The 18,962-nt window shown below is 37.9% G+C and overlaps 1 protein-coding gene across 3 annotated transcripts in view; it reads right to left on the bottom strand.

Moving 5' to 3' along the window:
* SEMA3A (semaphorin 3A) overlaps positions 1–18,962 on the bottom strand; it is a 278,963-nt gene that overhangs the window by 84,739 nt on the left and 175,262 nt on the right. For all 3 annotated transcript variants that reach the window (XM_039723771.1, XM_039723769.1, XM_039723770.1), the window contains one exon: positions 13,298–13,417. In XM_039723771.1, coding sequence (XP_039579705.1) covers positions 13,298–13,417 — 120 coding nt within the window. The remainder of the gene's footprint in view (positions 1–13,297; positions 13,418–18,962) is intronic.

The raw sequence follows: 18,962 nt of genomic DNA, 5'->3' as shown, positions 1-18,962 counted from the left end.
GGCCCAGGGACACAAGACCATTTTCATATGACAATGACTGAAGCTTCAACTTTTAAAAAATCTGAATTGCAGAGAGCAAAACCAATTAAGGCCAAAAGACTTGCCCTGGGCAGAAGCCTGAGAACTGGAGAAGAACCCCTAACACCGTTGTCATCCTCAACCAAAATGTGCAGCAGTTCTCCATATCACTGATAAGAAGGTATCACTGTTAATTATCTCACTGGCATAAAAAAAATCAGAACATGAAAAATTCCCTGATTTCTATCACAAATTCTTAGTGTTTTCTTTCCTGCTGCTAATACCTTGTGAGCTCTTGTGAGTAAAGTTCTCTGTAGCCCAACACATATTTCTTTTATTTCTTTTCTGCTCCATCAGAAGACATAATTAGGCAAAACATTTAAAGAGTAAACTTAAGGTATGTTAATAATGTCATTGCCTGGAGCAAAGCCAATGTTTTAGGAGGACAGCAGAGATCTGAACTTTACATCTTGCTTACATATGAAAAGGTCTCTGATGAAGGATCTATTTATCTAGAGGATTGTTTCTCTTCAAACAAAGAATAAAAAAGCAGAATGCACTGTTTTTGCATTTGTCACTGCCAGTTTACATAATACTAAGAAATTATTTTTTAAGTCAAAATCTGTCAGTGATGTGGTCCATGTCATATTTGTACTTTAAGAGGTGGCAAAAAATGTTTATATCCACATCAAGCTGCTTGCTCAAGTTTTCTGGTGTGGTTTATATTAAATACAGAAGAAAGCAACAACTTAGCAATCCCTGAAAGCATCCTTGTGATGAGTCAGACTGAGCTGTTAGCAAAACTCAAGTCATTTGGTACCAGGTTTTAACTCCATGTAGCAGCAGACGTGTGAAAAAGACCAAGTGAATTTTAATACTTCTCTAATCAGAATGCTGCTACTTGAGCTTTGCACTTATGCAGCACATGAAACATCACTGTGATAATTTTGACATTCCATTTTTCTTCATCAGTCTTGTCACTGTTCTTTTTAACATGTATCAGCTTTATTCTACGTGTAAGAACAACTAAAATTGCTTTATGCTGAATAGCAAATGGATACATCTTCAAGTCCTCTGACCAATAATATTATACATTTATATGCCTGATATTCTGCACATATAATAATTACTACAAGGCTGATATTTAATTTACTTAATTAATTTCACTGTGAAGGCATGTTTGAAGCCATGTTACTGAAGGATTCCTCTAAGGTAACCATTTAACAGCTAAGTAACCTTTAATTACTTGCCATAATGATACACATCTAAGACAGATTTTGTTATACTGTGACATCTGAGCACTTTAACCTAAAGGTAGTTATTAGCACTCCCATGCAAGATTCATTATAGATCACATTTCATTAATGGAGAGTATTGTGTTCTCATCTGATTATGTACTTGCAAACATTTATTAATGTATCTCTCTGAGAGTGACCGTGTTGCAACTTGTAGGAATACATAGATTTTCATAAATCAGGAAGCATTTCCTGACTAAACTATCATATAGGAGAGAAGTTGTACTGACAGTTCTTCTGAACCTAGCTGATATGACCTCTAAATAGGAAATTGCCTAGGGATGGACAATGTGCACAATTATGACTAGCAGTGCAATATTGGAAACTGATATAATTAAAATGTAAATTAATGCTGCACTTCAAGAATCACTAGTTGTGATTTATATCACCACAGGTGAGAAGACAGTCCAGACTTGTAGAAGACTGCAAATGTACACAAATTAAAATAGATTAGATGACATAGCAAGTCATCGCCAATTCTAACAGGTGTGAATTCATCATTATAACATTTATTTATTCTGCACAATACTTCTTTTTAGCTAAGTTTTCCAATGGTGACTGTTTTTTTCATGCAAATGTTTCTCACATTTTCTGACTCACTGAGCTACAGAAAAAAATATTTTTAAAAACAAAGCTTTTTTCTGGGAAAAAAAATAAAATAACCATATGTGAATTGTCTACAGCAAGTAACACAGAAGCTGAAGAGAAAGAAAAAGCAGGCATTAACTAGTCTTTGCTTAAGTTCCCAAGAAATGTTGCAAAATTACTCACCCTTTTCCAATGAAATGAGTTACTTAGGAAATAAACTAATTTACTCCAAGTCCACAGAGGCATGAACGAGTCAGAGGCATGTGTTTCATCTGAGTCAGGTCATACTCATTACATTATTTTTCTTACATGAACGAGGGAGAGGTGAAGGAAGGAACAGAAGGGCACAGAACACTTCCCTCACAGGAACAGTATTTGAGGGAAGATGCAGAGATTCTATGTGGTTCATGCTCAGGAGCTCCAAGAGAAGCCAGCCCATTTCCAGACTTACCAAGTGCCATAAACAGAAAACAAGTTGTTACAAGATATGTAAGCAGGAACTCAGCGTGAATGGAAGAGTAAACAATTCTCTTTCTAAGTGACTTCCAGTGGGTTTATTCTTGGATTTTGAGAACAGAAAGAGTTGCTGCAATCACTTAGTCTGATTTCCAGCATCACACAAGCTGTAGGCATATGGGACAAGCACAAATATTTAAAACACTGCCTGTTTCACAACTATTCTTAATCTCCCACAGCATTTTAGTGGTAAATTGATTAACTCTTCACAGCAGAAGATATATGGACTAATGTAAAAGGGAGATAATTATTTACGTCTATACACTACTTTTGTATGTGGTATTTTTAGATAATTCTGTGCACAGTCCCATGTTCCTTCCCTGCACAAAACACAGTGTCTGTCCAAGCAATGACCTGTTCCTTAAACTGCATTTTCTTCCTGTTCTGAGGTAGTATTGCAGCAATCAAGCAGACATCCCTGTACGTGGTGTCTGCACTCACAAGAGCATTGTTTAAAGTAGAATGAAAGATTTTTTTCTCTTATAAGACTTTCGAGATCTTGATGTAACTGACTCTTAGTTTATTTGTGTAATCTTATGCCAGCAAAACATACGATACAAGAAAGATGAAAGGTTGTATGTATACTGGCAAAGAAACATATTCTTTCTACTTTGTAAGGGTATTTAGCAGAGTTACAAATTGTACAGTGGGTAAATTATATCTGCTCTTGTTTTGCAGATTCTTCTTCTTCCAGCCATCTTCTCTCTGTGTCTGGCATATATGGGATTAATCCTTATTCACATGCTTATTGATTCAGTAATTTTTTTCCTTAGGAAGGAAAGCACTAAATACTAGTCAAATAAGTACTGTTTTCTTACAGAACTATGGAGCAGTGGAATTTTATTATTCAAATGAATTTAGATGGCAACAAATTTAAGACAGTTCTTGTACAACAGGATAGAGAAGAGACTTAATTTTAAAATCTTTTAAAGGTAAGGAAGCACCTGGAAAGTATTATGAAAGCTTTTTTTAATATCAATGTGAGTCTGCAAAAAGAAGTGAGGATGGTAGAGATAGCAGGAGAACAATTATTTCCTGTTCCACCAGGCAACTGCTGGAAATATCTGTGTCCTGCTGTTTACTCACAGAAATAGCAGCTTCACCTGTAGCTGCTCTGCTTTTTATTAAAAAGGTGGTAAAATTGAATCATTGTGGAGAAGCCACTTTTGTCACACCAATGGCTGCTGCTGGTGAAAGAAAGAGATGTCTAAGGGAGTTGAAAGCACACCAAGGAGGCTTTCCATTGTAAAAAGTGACTTTTTCTTTCCTGAATCTGTTTGAAAGCTTCTACATCCATGAGTGTTCTCAATTTTTCTCTGGGGAAATTCCCTGGTTTTTGGGAATTCTGAATCAGTGACAGTCTTGTGGTCGAAGCAACATCAGAAACAGGTTTTGAGGAGATCAGGAATGAACCTCTCCATCACTGCTGAGCAGGCTGTGCCATGGCCATACTCAGCCTCCCTGGGCCTTTCCTGGGCCTAACTGCAGGCCAGTCACCATGGCAGTGTACCATTAAACTCATATAATGTGAACATGCAGAAACTATGAATATTAGGTTGGTCTGGAAGCATGGGAAAAGGCAGTGCTTTCAGACTCACATGTCTCTGAGAGTTAAATATATCCCATAGACTTTAGAAAAATGCCTGAAAGGCACTCTACAGCATGCCAGCTGTCATAAAATTTTAGGCAAAGACCAGTGAAATTAATTCACCAATAAGGCCTTAGTTAGATTCTCATGTCTGTGTATTTAATGTAACTGGGTCGTTTGCCGTTCAGCATTTCACAGCACTGTGGTCTGTATGTGGAGCATCAACCACAGCTAAAACCTGCTGCACTGTGATCTTGGCTGTATAAAGATTATTTGACATGATGTTGGTACTGAGCTACAAACATAATGCAGTCATTTCCTTCAGTGGCAGAAATCACATTTATGATTCTTCTAAATAAGGTCAGCCCCTGTCAACTGGAGCCTTGTGACGTGAATCCCACAATGAATAATGTTGCTTTGATGCTCATCTATCCAAACCTGGGCTCGGTAACTCCTTCTTTCAGTTTTGCTTCCTCCTGTTCCTCTAAATAAAGAAATAATTCTATTTATAAGTCATTTCCTCAATTAAGTCAGTCTATACTGTAAGCTGGCTTTCCACTGTTTTTATTACATTGGTTTCCCAACAGATGGTGGTTTGTTATTTTATTTTTTTTCTTCCCCGTATTGGTCAAGAGATCAAAGGATTTAACCATACTTGTCTTTTGTTTCAGGAGGTGTGTGGATGAAATTTTGCATATGTTGCATGACTGTGAAGTTGGGTTAATGTTTTCAATTGTTGCTCTAACAAGACCCAAATGCTGAACTTCTGTGTTACTAGAAACATTATAGGCTCTGTTGATGAGCCAACATAATATTCCCACCCAGAAAACTGGATTGACATCTTAATATGATAGCCATACCTCTTAAAAGTACAATCTATGTCTGTAATGAATTAGGAAAACTATATCATCTCATGGTAAAGTAAGGTAACCATGTGTCAGTGGGAATATTTACATTACAAGAATAAATAATTCATCATAGCATCCTTTAACTGATAGGAGAAATAATGAACATCCAAATGCAAACAGTGGGTGTATTTTCAGCTCCTCTGGTAGTCATTGCTAAAATTAATTTCCTTAAAGTAGTCACAAAGTTCTGAGTAATCCTTCTAACAATGCTAAAAATTAAAGCATTTTCCCTGTGACTATGAAAATTAAAAGTGCACCTCAGTTTTAACTACCGCAGTATAAGTCATAGGGAACTCTACTGAAGACAAATAGTTCCAGAAAAAAAACACCCCATACTTTAAAAGAATAAATTAAACCCAGATCCTAAGAGGGTCTTTAACTTGAATCACTCATTATCTGAGCATATTCAAAGTTACTCGTGGTTTTAAGACATGGGCTCACACAACAAGACATCACATGTGGTATCAGTGAAAGTCCACCCAGTGGCTCTGCGTGTGCACATGTGCCCGCTGCGCTCCGCAAATTTACTTCCATGGAGGTCTCTCTCTACCTCAGTCTTTTTTTCTCCCCTCCAGCAACATAAACAAAAGTTTTCCCACAGTTCTGAGACTTATTTCTTTGAACCTAATGAATATGTTGACTGGCTTTGGTTTCTTATTCATGGAAGCCATTCAGCTGTGGCACACTGTATACAGCTCTCCACTGTAATCAACCAGCGCTGCTCAGCCACCAAGGACGAAAGCCATGCACAGTGAGGGAACAATGGTCTCCTCAGTTATCTCACTGGAAGCTTTCTACTGCAGAGATTCCTCTCGTTAGGTGGCTGGGGGTTCAAATTTGACACTGTTACTCACGCTGGACCCTTTCTGCATTGGGAAAACCTAAAAAAAAACATTCTGTGTTATCAATTCATGTTATCAAATTTCTTAGGGTTGGTTTTTTACAACAGCGCAGGACAAGATGCAGTATCTTGCCAGTTCCAAGCTTCCTTTAGTGCCACTGCATACCTGCAGAGATCAGACCACGGAAACAGAGATCCACGGAAACACCAACACTGTCTCCAGACCATACCCTTACTAGTTCTCCCTCATCTCAGACTTTTACTTGTTTCAATTAAAACCAAACTCTAGAATGCTGGAACATCACCTGCAGAGTGACTTCAACTTGCATTTTGCTTTAAAATCTATAAAGTAATATTAAATTAATATTGTTCTGGAGTTCTTTTTTCAGTTTGGCTTGGTTCCTTCAGAATAAACTGGGAGGTCTGCCATAGCAATTTGGACAGATTTATCAAGTCCTAAACAGAAGTAAATTGCTGAATAGCTGAAATGATCAGACTTGAATAGTGATTAGAGTTTCATTAGTGGTTTCTGCCATGCAACAAATGGCCCTTGCAGTTGTAAATTACATGTCTTTGTTCTGTTTCTCATCATATCTTATACCTCTCCTCAGTATGACTTACTAAAGAATGGTGCTTCCATTTTACCTTCAGCCATGTAGTCTGAGGAATAAAGGTGAAGAAATAAAATAGCCACCACACTGTTCTCACTTGCATTAGTTTAAAACTTGATTTCATTTCCTGCATGTAAATGTTTAACCTGTAAATCTCAGAGTGAGCCACAGACATAATTACTGACTTTGTCACTTTAGACATAAATATATTCCACATTACTTAGGTGTAATTATGAAATATGCAAGGGCAGGACTGGATGCATTAAATGACAGCTGAAAACCTACAATGTTCATATTTCCTGTCAGTGATTAAAGCATGACCCCATTGCTAAATACTTTACTTCCAAAAATGGTATTTGTACCACATCTGAATTTCAAGATACAGAGCCACATCCTTTGCATACTTATGATTTGGAATATCTGTATTCATACAAATACACCTTTAAATAGTTAAATGGAAGGTCAAATGGATCAGCTAGTTGTCAAGCATTCAGCTGTCAAAAAGGCACATCCTCCTTAATTGAATATACCAGGATAAAAAACAGCGGCTACATATTTAACTTATCATACTTTAATTGTGTTTTTAGCATTAACAGTTTAGTATGCATTATTATTTTTATTAGGAAATAGATTCTTATATTGATTAAATAAGATACTTGGGGTGAAAAAAAAGTTCAAAATTTTTGGTTTTAGTGTTCCACTTTGCTGAGGATGAAATATTCACTGCAACTGTGTAGACTTTTCCAACAGTGAGCGATAGGAAAGATGTCAGCCATTGCTGCCACGTGTGCTATTCAGTTGAGAGAAGTTTATTTCATAAATTAAACTATTCCGACAGTTAAATTATCGCATAAAGCCTAATAGTCCAACTTTAAAGGATCTGCTCTGGAAATAAATGTTTATTGGAAATATATTTTGCTTGGGGATGACAGGATGAAGTTTTGAAAAATCTGAGTTTCCCTGGTTTAACTTCTCTTTTAGCAAAGCAAGTGTTCAAAATACAGCTAAAGACGAAGGAGATCTGCAGTGTATTCAAAGACAGGCCTTCATAAATAATAGCATTTAACCATGAACCTGATTAATATTTGCTTACAAAGGGGTTTATGGAGTTTTTCAAAAAGTCTTTTAAATGGGACTCAAGTTACTTCTTTGTGGTGACCTTCTACTTCTGTAACTTTATCACATGATAATGCAACATAACGCCATTCTGGGATGTAGCACTTAACCTGTAAGAAATGTGTATTTCTGCATGATGGTGCTTAAAAACATGTAGAACTTCCAGAAACATATCCTGGTTTCCTTACTGAAATATATGTCAGATCTTACCAGAACTGATTCACTTAGATTGTCATATGAGAAAGGACTGTCATGTTCTCTGCCCTTTCCTTCTACTCCTCTTGTAAATGTTACATTTGGTCATTGAAAAGTTAACATATCACATCTCTTCCCAAACAATGCCATAATGAATTATGGCTTGGAAAAAAAAATTATATGCTATATATAGCTACATATAACTGTATATAAAACTACATACTTAAAATATGCTAGGAGGGCAATAGTTATGACAAGATTTATTCTTTTTTAACAAGTTGAGGTAAACTGTACATGTGTGAAGAGCCTGATTTTGTGTGAAGCACTTTCACACAGGGTAGCCTAAGGGACTGGAAATCGATGTCGTGTGGGGCAGGAGAAGTGATGGTTTACAGTCTCACCTCCCAAGGAATCCAGCCCCTTTGTTTTGTGATTTTGGCCACTGATCCTGTGAGGTGCCTAGCACTGATTACCTGCCATCCTTCACAGACAAGAACATCAGTGCAAGCTAAATGTTCTAGTGCCTGGGATTTCCCTGTATGGCAGAAATCACTTTTCAGCTTTTTATGACACAATGTGAAGTACGTCAGTCTTTAAAGATCCAGGAGATGTTTTCTTTTTCTCAGTGATAAAACCACTCATGCAATGGTAAGAAGTGTTCTAAAATGTGCCTCACTGTGCCTTCTGTCTCTTCAGTTTTGTTTTCCTGTACTATAGTAACAGGATATCTGCAAGTTTGAAAGGATAAGGCAGCTGTGAACTAAAGAAGGCTGTTGCAGTTTGTAAACCAGATCATCTTTTAATGGCATTTCTCTGTAATTATCGTGATGCTTAGAACGAGTGTGTCACACATAACAGTTCAAACTCAAATGAGAATTATCCTTTAACAGTATCCTTTTGCTTCATACTTTCTCTATATAAGCATATAAATACCATAAAAAGGTATCATTAATTAGATGGAAAGAAAACTAGCCTCAGGTGATTTTTAACTTAACAAACCATTTGCTTTAATGTTTCACTTAAAAACCACAGCTCAGAGCCTTGACTGACATAAACTGACACAGGTCTGCTGTCTTCAGTGAAATTAGGCTAATTTTTGCCACATCTACTACTACTGAAATCAATGTATCATCCAGATTTTTTACATTAGATAAACACACCATGTTTAGCACCAGCAATAGCATTGATCCTTCAATTAGTGTGTTTCTTCGAAGTCATTCCTTCAGGAAAAAATGCTCTCCATCACTATATACATACAATATATGCAGAGACACAAACTGATAGATGCATAAATGCGTAAGAACAGGAAGTCCATTACTTAGGAAATGCACTCGACCTCTTTCTAATATGAAGAAAAGAAGGGATAAAAAAGAGTGGAAAGTATATTTCAGCAAAATTTTATGAGCTGAACTAAAGATTTTTAAAATACACAGAGTCCGGAAAAAGCAAATATGTTACAGGTGGTAGCATTATATAACTTCATATGCAATAACTTAATGTTTTATGTACATCATAAATCTAAACTGAATTTAAACCTTCTTTATTGATTGAGAAATAACCTGCAAGTAAAGTAATCCCAGATCTTTTAAGTTCATGCAGTTAAAAATGAGTTTTAATCTGTTGGACAATGACAAGAAATTTGGAATTAGGAGACAATAAAAGAAGCTGGTTTAGTTCTTCAGACAGTACCTAGTGATTTACCTCTGCTGAAGAAACCCTAATGTATTCCTGCTGAGGATCTGGCAAACAATTTTGTAAAGCTCTTGCAATGCCTGTCTGAACATTAAAAAAAAAAAGTTACTATAGGGCATTCTGTACACCTCCACCTGTGTGTAAGGGTTAAGTAAATGGAAAATCCTGTTCTTACTGAAACAGGACTGTTCCCTGCTGGTTCACTCAAACTACCCCAAAGGGAGCCCCGGGGAAAGGGAGCAGGGCTCCTTCCCCCTGCTCAGGCATGCATAGGCAGGTGCATTCTGCATCCTGTTGTGATTTTCTAGGGGGTTTAATGCACCTCTGTGTCTCCCTGCAGTTGGATTTGTTCCTTTCCAGCACAGATCTGACTTGTTTAATTTTGCAACTGTTAAGTACAACACTCCTACACATCCAGCCCTGTTTCCTCAGAAGTCAGTGGGTGCAAAACACAGCTTTACTAATCACTTTCTTGCTTTGTCTGGTAATTGGTTTCTTGTATTATATTGCATTATAAGGACAGAATGCCACATCTTGCCTAACCCCAGATCCCTGAAGTTTATGTAGGTGTCTGTGTTAGGTCATCTCCCCTAAACTCATGCACATAAAATGGATGATATCAAGCTTTGCATTTGGCTGCCCTCAGGTATTTTCTGCATATCCACACACTACGTTCTCTCTAAATATGTTCTTTCCTGCTTCCTCATGGCTTACGTGCTTAAAGCCTATTGAAACATTAACTTTATTCTTCCCTCTAAATACTGTGGTTATTCAGCTTACACATCTGGAATGGATTTAAGCGAAGATTAGTCTGCTTTACTCCTCAGACTGCGGTGTAATTCACAACATATTAGGTTGTATACATTTGTGCACATCATTTTTAATCAGATGCACAGCATGCCGTTCATATCCTTTTAGCTTTTTATTATTACTTCTGATACTGTACTTCATCAGACTCAATTAAACCTGTCTAGTTCCATCACCAGAAATTATTTTCTTCAGGTATGGAATGGGGCTATGATACACTGCTTCATATCAAAGACATATTCAACAGATATAACAATTCATATTCCCATTACTTTATGACTGTCACACAAAGTAATTTATTTCCTTTCCCCAGTCATAAAAATTGTACCATGTTCCAGCCTCCTACAGCCTACTCCAATTGCTTCCAGAGTCTCCTCTATCACTTGCCACTCATTTCTTTAAATTTCACTTCTCCACCCTCTCCAGTTTGGCAGACACTGATTTCCTCTTCTTTGGATTCAGGCAGGTGGGTTACATTCAGAGCTCAGATAAACAAGCAGTCACGCTAGAGAGTAGGTACATTCCCTGACTATTCCCCTAATCAGTTCACATTTACCTTTTTAAGTGCTTGAAAAATAAATAAGCAGATGGTGAAATCAGTTAATTTTCCACAAGTGTTGTGGCAGAAAAGAAATCTTCAGGAAGTATTTTAGGTGGCAATTTTTAACTCATAATCAACTGCTTGTCTCTGCTTATACTATTACCTTCTTTAGTATGCTAGGGAGGTACAAACTCTACATGATACGGAAGCAATGGCCCTTTGACACGTCCAGTGCTGCTGTCTGACATGAGAACATAAACCACCTGGCTCTCACAGATGCAGTGTGCAGGGGTGCAGGGGTTAAGATTGTATCCCCCTCATTCACAGTGTCTCTAATAGCTGCTGTCAATCAAGCACCCTCCTCTTCCTCATCTCCCACAGAAGAAGCACGTTTGAAATTCCTGGCTAAGGTAGTATGGGAGAGGAAAAAGCAGGCTCTAGCTGAGAGCAAGGACAGATTATTTTTCAGTGCAGATCTAATAAATTAATTTATTCATCTGATTTTCACCCTTTCAAGGGACAGAACCCAGGCTAACTGTTAGATTTGTCAAAGCCCAAGAAGAGGTGGGTACACGGCATCCTGCCTGCCTCACTTTCTCTGCACGTGGGCAGACCTGACCTGAGAGAGCAGTAAACCCTCCTGCACAACTATTCAGAGGACACAGAAACTTGTGCCACTGGAAGGGCAGGTGAAGATGATTTCACTCATATTTTAAGTATAAAAAAGAAAAAAAAAGCCAATGGTGTCCGAAGCAATTCAGACAAACACAGCCCTGATTTCCTTCATTTGCGAAGATGAAACCAAGGGTCATGAGAATGATTCAGGCTAAAGGAGACTAACAAACTTGCTGCATAGATTAAAAAAACCCCAAAAATGAAAAAACAAACCAAACATCATTCCCCCAAAAATTTTGATTTTTTTTTTTATAGTTAGGGACTGCTAAAAAGAAGCTAAAGCATGACTCCCCTTTCATTCCACAGCCAAACACATGACTGATTCAAGACTTTAAAACCCAGAATGTTAAACCAAGGTTAGATCTGGCCTCTCATCTCCGATCATCCTTTCTATAAATCCTTGATAAAGTGTGTGTTAGTTTTATGGTACAGCAATAAAACAGCCAAATGTAAAAGTAAATGACCTCATACAAGCTATCTCTGTGCAGATAGATTCTCTTGGCAGATAGCCAAGGATTGATTGACACACATCTTACGGAACTAGAGTTAATTAATATGTCTACCAATTCCCAAATGGATCTCAGGAAGCAGAGAATCTGTTTAATGCAGTAAGCAATGACATACTGTGTGTGGTCAAGAGACAATCACTAATTGCCAAGAATGCATTGTAATAAAGCATTAAAGAATATGAACAAAACCCTTTCTGCTCTGCAGCTCCCTTATCCCTCCAAAACCTGGTTCTTAGGACATTTTAAAGATTTATGTTTCAAATATCAAAAGACATTTTCATAGGGAAAAATAGTTCCCAGACTATGAAGTCAACACTCAAAGGCTCTGTTAATTTTTCTATGAGAAGGAATAGTCATCATTCATTCAACAATGATGTCTTTATTTTCAAGGAAATCTGCAAATCTGAATTGTAAAAGCATAAGGTAACTTGAAAGACCTGTTTTTTTTTAAGATCACAGAAGCTACAAGTAACACAGTTATGGATTCACTAGTAAAACATATCTATAAATGCTGAAAGCACATCAGGAGTCTGACTGCTAAACTGAAACAGTCCATTGAGCAATACTCATGTAAGCCAGACAGAAAACACAGTAAGGAGACTAATTTATATTACATACTCAATAGAAAAATAAGAGATAGGATGCTTTGGAGAGAAAAAGTATTGAAGGGCAGCACAGAGACATTCTTGTTACATCTTCTGCCGGGAAAACCAGCCTAGTCCCATTGCTTCCTTTGAGTGAATCTGCTTTTTACCAGGTTTATCTACTTAGTTATGATGACCACTGAGAAAATGGTACAAGAGCTACTGTAAGAATTCTGCAATACTAAGCAAAAATCAGCAATAGATTAAAGAAATGGGTGAAAAGAGAGTGATTTATTTCTCACAAAAAACTAAGGAAACCAAACCTAGGCGAAATATGAAAAACTGACAGTATGTTAGGACAAACCTGAGAAGGGGGATTTATGAAGGTGTGACGCTACTTTAATTCTCAGCTGGGAGAAAGCTTGAGGTAGTGTCAGACTGTACTGACTGGGAGGAAACTAAAGACAGTGTTGGGCCCAGAATAAACACAGTGGCTGAACCACCCCTCTTATACCTGGTATTTGTCTCAATAACAAAACACTAGTGCTTTTTAGCTTCATGAGCCAGGTAGAATGGGCCTACTTATACTTATTTAAGCCCCTGGGAGAAGAGATGCTGTGCAGGGCAGAAAAGTTAGAGATACTGCTGTGATTTATCAATCAGCACGTCAGCACCTGATTCAGGAGCAGGTCTTACCAGATCTGCTCCCCAAGCCACAGAAACTAGTGAGAACACATTTTGGCAGGAAGAGATCATGGCTAAACACCAATAAAGATAAAAAAGAGGAAAAACTATTCTTTCAAGATAGTTTACCTCAGGATGGCTTCCAACTTCAATATAGGTGCAGACTGGATGAAAAGCCCCTGTTCCACAAGCATACAGGTGGGTTTGGTTGTAAGCCTTAAGCACCTTGATGAAATTAGCACATTCTCTCTGCAAAGAAAAGGAGAAGAAAAAATTATTCATAGAGTTAATTCAGTGATTCTGACTAATGGTAGCTCTTCTGTGTTAGAGATATATATGGCTGAATGAACAGATTTGTAAAGTGTGATCATTTCATGCTGTTCATAAGATTGTTTACTGCTAAGCATTTAATAAATGGCCTGATTTAATTTCTCATTTAAATATCTTTGGTTGCTATTTAATAAAGCATCCAACCCCGAAGAAAAGATTACAGAAAAAAAAATCCTAGTTTTTGTTTCAGACATGCTTCATCTTTGTAATTTATGCTATTGCTGTGTTTGTAAGACAAAACCCATTTATAGAAATGTGTCAGAATGAAATAATGAAGAAAAATGGACCAACTGTTTGCTTGTATTCAATTAAGTAACAATTAGAAGAAAAATGGGCCAGATGGAAGGAGTTGATGAAAACCAAGTCATTGATACAGCATTTTTAACAATCATATGAATGCTGCCTCACCCCCACTGTCTGTATCTACGGGCCAGTTTTACAAATATGAATGCACACATTAAACTTCCGTACAATCATTTACAACCCCTAGAATACAAGTTTTGCAAGACTTGGACTTTATATTTTCTTCCTAAGTCAATTATCCATCATGAGTTATTTTAGTTCTCAGCAAATAAAAGCTTAATAGCAACACTAACTGTCCCTAGTACAAACATTATCTGTTACCTGTTAACAAAACTGTCATTATTAATGCCTAATGTAATTAAAATGGATAGTCAAGATGACAACTTTTTCCATTTGTTTAATATTTTTATTTCAATCAGGTCCAACATTGAAAGGAAATACGTCAATGCCTGCGAGTCGGTCTACTGACACAATTGAAAAAAATGGACTTCAGACAGAAGGAAAATAAGAACAATGAAATTAAGTATTTCCAGTAAAGTCTGTGTTTAAGATGAAGAAAAATTTTCTCTGTGCATTTTGATGATTTTTTTGGTACACTGCTCAACTCTACCTTTCCAAGTAGAGGAGGGCCCATGGAAGCACCACCTGAGCTGCTGCACCCACAGAAATCTCCTTGACTGGCATCCTCCCTCTCTGTAACTCACTTGCTAATTAAACCAGATACTCCCAAACACAAAATACAGGCGCTGCCAGGAAAATGCATGTGCAGTTTGAGGCATGCCTTAGGCCTCCACAGGGAAGAGCAATGAACTTACACAGATGAAACACTGATTCCCTGCCTCACACAAAGGACTGTGCTGGAATGACATTGCTCTTACAATTTTACTGTATATTTGCATAGCAGATAATGGCAATGTATCAAAAAGAGCACCCAGAGAAAATCATCCAGGATCTTACTGCAGCCCTGGCTTACTGCTGCTATCTTTTCAACAGAGATGGAAGAGAAAACATAGAGATAGTTAAGGTAATCCAACAGGAAATTGAAAGAAACAGAGATCAATGTTACTCTTAATTCTTTCCATTCTGACCTTTCTTAATGAAAACACACACAATTTCTGGTCCATTCTCATTCTTCCCACACACAAGTATAAGCATGAGCATACATTTATTATATTTATGTTTATCCACAGACTGCTTTCCACTGTAGTACGGTAGAGTCCTAAGCAAATACTGGGCATAAATCATAAAAAAAAAATTTGTTTCCATATTGTTATTAATGCTGTTGTTCTCTGCTGCTTTAAGTAAAAGAAATATGGAAAACCCAGGAAAGTGTATTAAAAATTCAATGATTACAAGAGTAAAATGGGCAAATACCCCAAATTCATGTAACATTAACAAAATTGAAATAGAGAATTTCTTGAATTCTGACATTCTGTGTTTCAGATAGAGCATCACACTTTGACTTCATATAATTTAAAACTGAGCAATGATGTGTGTGCATTATTAAATAAATCAGAAATTTCTCACTTAAGAGTTGTATAAGGCCTGATATAAACACAACACTGTTTCTCTAGGACAGTGCTTTGCCTTGTTTAATGCTTTGCCTTGTTTAATGTATCATGATTTTAAAAACGTCTTTATGGTCTACTACTACCCTTTACTAAAGCTGTTAAAATTACCTACCTGAAAAACATGAAGTGTTAGAGGCTGGTGGCCACAGACAAAATGCTGTGAGTAGATGGGCTGGACCTACAGCCAGTGTGAATAAATTGTGCTGATTTCAGAGGAATTATTCTGATTTACAGCAACACACCACCTGTGACTGTATATGCACTCAGAATCACATAACCACAGAATATTCTGAGTTGGAAGGGACCCACAAGGATCATCAAGTCCAGCTCCTCAGTGAATGGCCCACAAGGGGACTGAACACACAGCCTTGGTGTTATTAACACCATCCTCCAACCCACTGAGGCCGCTCAGCTTATCTGTAACACACAGCAAGAAGGTATTAGATAGCTAATGCTGCAAAGGTGGGATGGAAAAACCCTACTTAGATTAGGGGCAGCAGTCTTCTTTGATTTCTGAGGATGAAATTAAGAAAAGTTCTATCACCACCTTCACTGAATTATTCCAGAGCAGCCTGTGGGAGAAGTTGGGTTAACCCTATCATAGCCATGTTTGAACATCCAGTGTTCAGGATTGATATTAGTGTAAATGAGTAAATATCACATTTACAATGTATTTCCAAAAGCAGATCTAGCTTATTCATCCTTCTTTTCAAGCTCTCCTAATTATTCGCAGAGGGTGTTTTTTACTTTGGATGTCTGAAAAACACGCAACCTAGTTCAACAATGGGAAAGGTAAATAATAACAGCAATAAACCTTTGACTATGATGAATAAATTTATATAACATTTAAAGTTCGTAGTCCAGTTCAGACTGCTCTTATAGCTCCCCTCTGTTTTATAGCTGCATAAAGGAACCATTAAGGTCTATTCAGTAAATTCTCATACACCTCTCTACCAGATTAGGTTTCTTTATATATTTTACATGGTAGTAAAAAAATAAATAAAGAGGGGTATTAAACTACAATAAATGACATCAAAGTAAAGCTACAGTTCTGATTTAAGCCCTTGTCAACTCAGGAAGTTCAAAGTGAAGTTTCTGCCCTGCCTGGGAGACGGTGCTATTCTCCCTGGAACAATAGCAACAGGCACATTGATTTCCATCTTAGATTCCTTCCTTTGTCTAACTGTGCTCAAGCACAGCTGCACAGGTACACCATTATGTGTGGAAATGTCATACCTGGTCCTTTGATATTCTGAACTTAGCAGAGTTTGCTTTGGTGAATATTGGGTTTTCCTGGCCTATGTGACTGGGACAAAAAAGCTTCCAGCAAACCTGCAATAAACCAACCTTAACAGCTTTGAATGATTTGCAGAGACTCTAAATCTCAGCACATGGGTATGACAAAGAAGGTATCAGGGAAAAGTGTGTGCGCACTGAATGCAATTTGGGTCTGAGACCTGGGTAACTGACTCCCATTCCCATTCTGTTTCCCCATTCCGGCTCTCACAGGAGAACTGCTTTAGTGGCATTCAGCCCCCACTGTTTGTGAAACCTGGCAGGCAGCTCTGCTGGTCCCCACACTGGTGGCTGCGTCAACTCAACTACAAAGCAGCTCCCCAGCCCCCTTGGCTGGAGGCCTGGAATGACTTGGGTGTCTCCAGCTGGGCTTGCCCCACTTGGCATCAATGTCTCCCCCTGCCAGACCCCCAAGCGAGCGCTGTATTGTTGGTGTGGAGGTCTGTGCCAGCAGGACGAGGCATTTCACTGCATGACTGCAGAGTCTAAGGCACTGGAAGGCAGACAAAGACAACAAAAGGCATGTAGTGTCTCACAAAATACAGCAGACAGGAGAAAGCATCCACCAGAGGAAGAGGAGGTAACCCAGAGGCAGAAGCTGAGAGGAACAAATTCTCAGGGAGGTTCAACACAGTGCCTGCGTCTAAGTCCAGCCACTCAGTGCTTCTGTATCCATTTTTATTTTCCCCAAGACGGGGATGTTGTTCAAAGGCAATATATTCTGGACATATCCATACCCTTTGGATATTGTTCTTTGTCAAGTACAACAGATGAAGAAAGAAAACAAGACTTTAAAAAATTATTTTCCATGTGGAAATAAGTTTTTTTCAAACCCAAGAGCAGGCTGTTGTGGGAGTTTAAATACTTTTAGCCTAATAATGAAAATGAATGCAAGGTTTGCAAAGTCCTCTGTAGGAAGGAAAGTATTACTTAGATGGGTTATGAAAATAAATGTTAGAGAAGAGGAGCACTGGGATCATCACAGTGAATCATAAATTCTTGCTCCTAATAATCTTGTTCATTATAGTGAGTAGCTTAATATTAGGAAACCTTTCTTATCTATATGAAGCTAAACACTGGTTTATGCCCTAAAGCTTGAGTTTATATATACATACATAGAGGAGAGAGCACGAGTGCTTGCATATGGCATAAAATGTTTGAAGTATATATTCAAAAGGGAAAATTAGGTACATCATGTGGGAGTTACTGCAGTCTTCAAAAATACCCATTCATTTATCTACCTACCCCTGGAGAGGATTAATCTTCATTTATATTTCAATAAATGCTCTAAGGTTTCCACAAGAGCTGTAGGTTCTGCCTTTGGCCTTGTACAGAAGTGCTGCTATCTTAAAATTCAAGAAACTAAATCCCTACATCACATCTGAGACCTTCTAGCACAGCCTCCAAGGTCTTCCTCTCTCTTTTCTGACACAGAGAACTTCTTCAGATAGCCACATTTTTATGTATATGACTGCTGGATCTGTGTCTACAACAGTTGTGATGGCATGATTGCCAACAACCTACAAAGGATGGCCAAAGAAATGGTGACATGCAGTAGCTGAAGCAGTCACCACAACCCTCAGGCACAATCCTGTTTGTTTCTTTCTTTAAAGGAGTGTGGACCATAACCTTCACCAAAGCCCAAGCAGCTCCCACACATTTCCTGGGGTTAGTTTGGTGTAAAAGTGCACCAGGGTATCCGACTGAAGCCATTCTACTTTGCATCTGGGAGTTAAAGGTATGTTCGGCCACCTGAGGGAGTGTGCCCCGCAAGTTCACTGGGCATTCCTGAGTGAGAAAAAGGACTGAACTTCAGGTATCATAAACCTTTTACTCTTCCTCTAGACTATACTGAGGAAGTTGTGGGGATCAGATCCTCAGTTCCAATCTGATGATTTACTGGAATGACAGATAAAAGAATTTGCTTCATACTATGGTAACACAGCCACAGCACTACCTCAGCAGCAAATTCTCCTGTGCTAAAGTCTTACTTGTAAAACAAGTTAAGAAATTATTAGACTGTCAATTACACACAGTCCATGAATTAAAGTCAAAGAGGGCCAGTGTGTCTGGACAGGTATGAGAACTCAAAATTTTAATTCCAAATTCTATAGCAGCTATAAGGGCAGAGGGCCTGTCTTGAAGAGGAGATGAAGTGTTAATTAGGTTTTCCAGAAAGGCACCCACTATATGAAGATCAATGTATTTGACTTACAAACCAAACATGCAGATTTATTTTTTAAGAGTTTTCTGATATTTATATATCAAGTTGATAGAAGGGCTTATGCAGAGAG

Source organism: Passer montanus, unplaced genomic scaffold (assembly GCF_014805655.1).
Source record: "Passer montanus isolate IOZ18808 unplaced genomic scaffold, ASM1480565v1 scaffold50, whole genome shotgun sequence".
NCBI lineage: Eukaryota > Metazoa > Chordata > Aves > Passeriformes > Passeridae > Passer > Passer montanus.
Note: the sequence above shows the minus strand (reverse complement) of the source record. Positions and strands in the feature narration are given on the sequence as shown.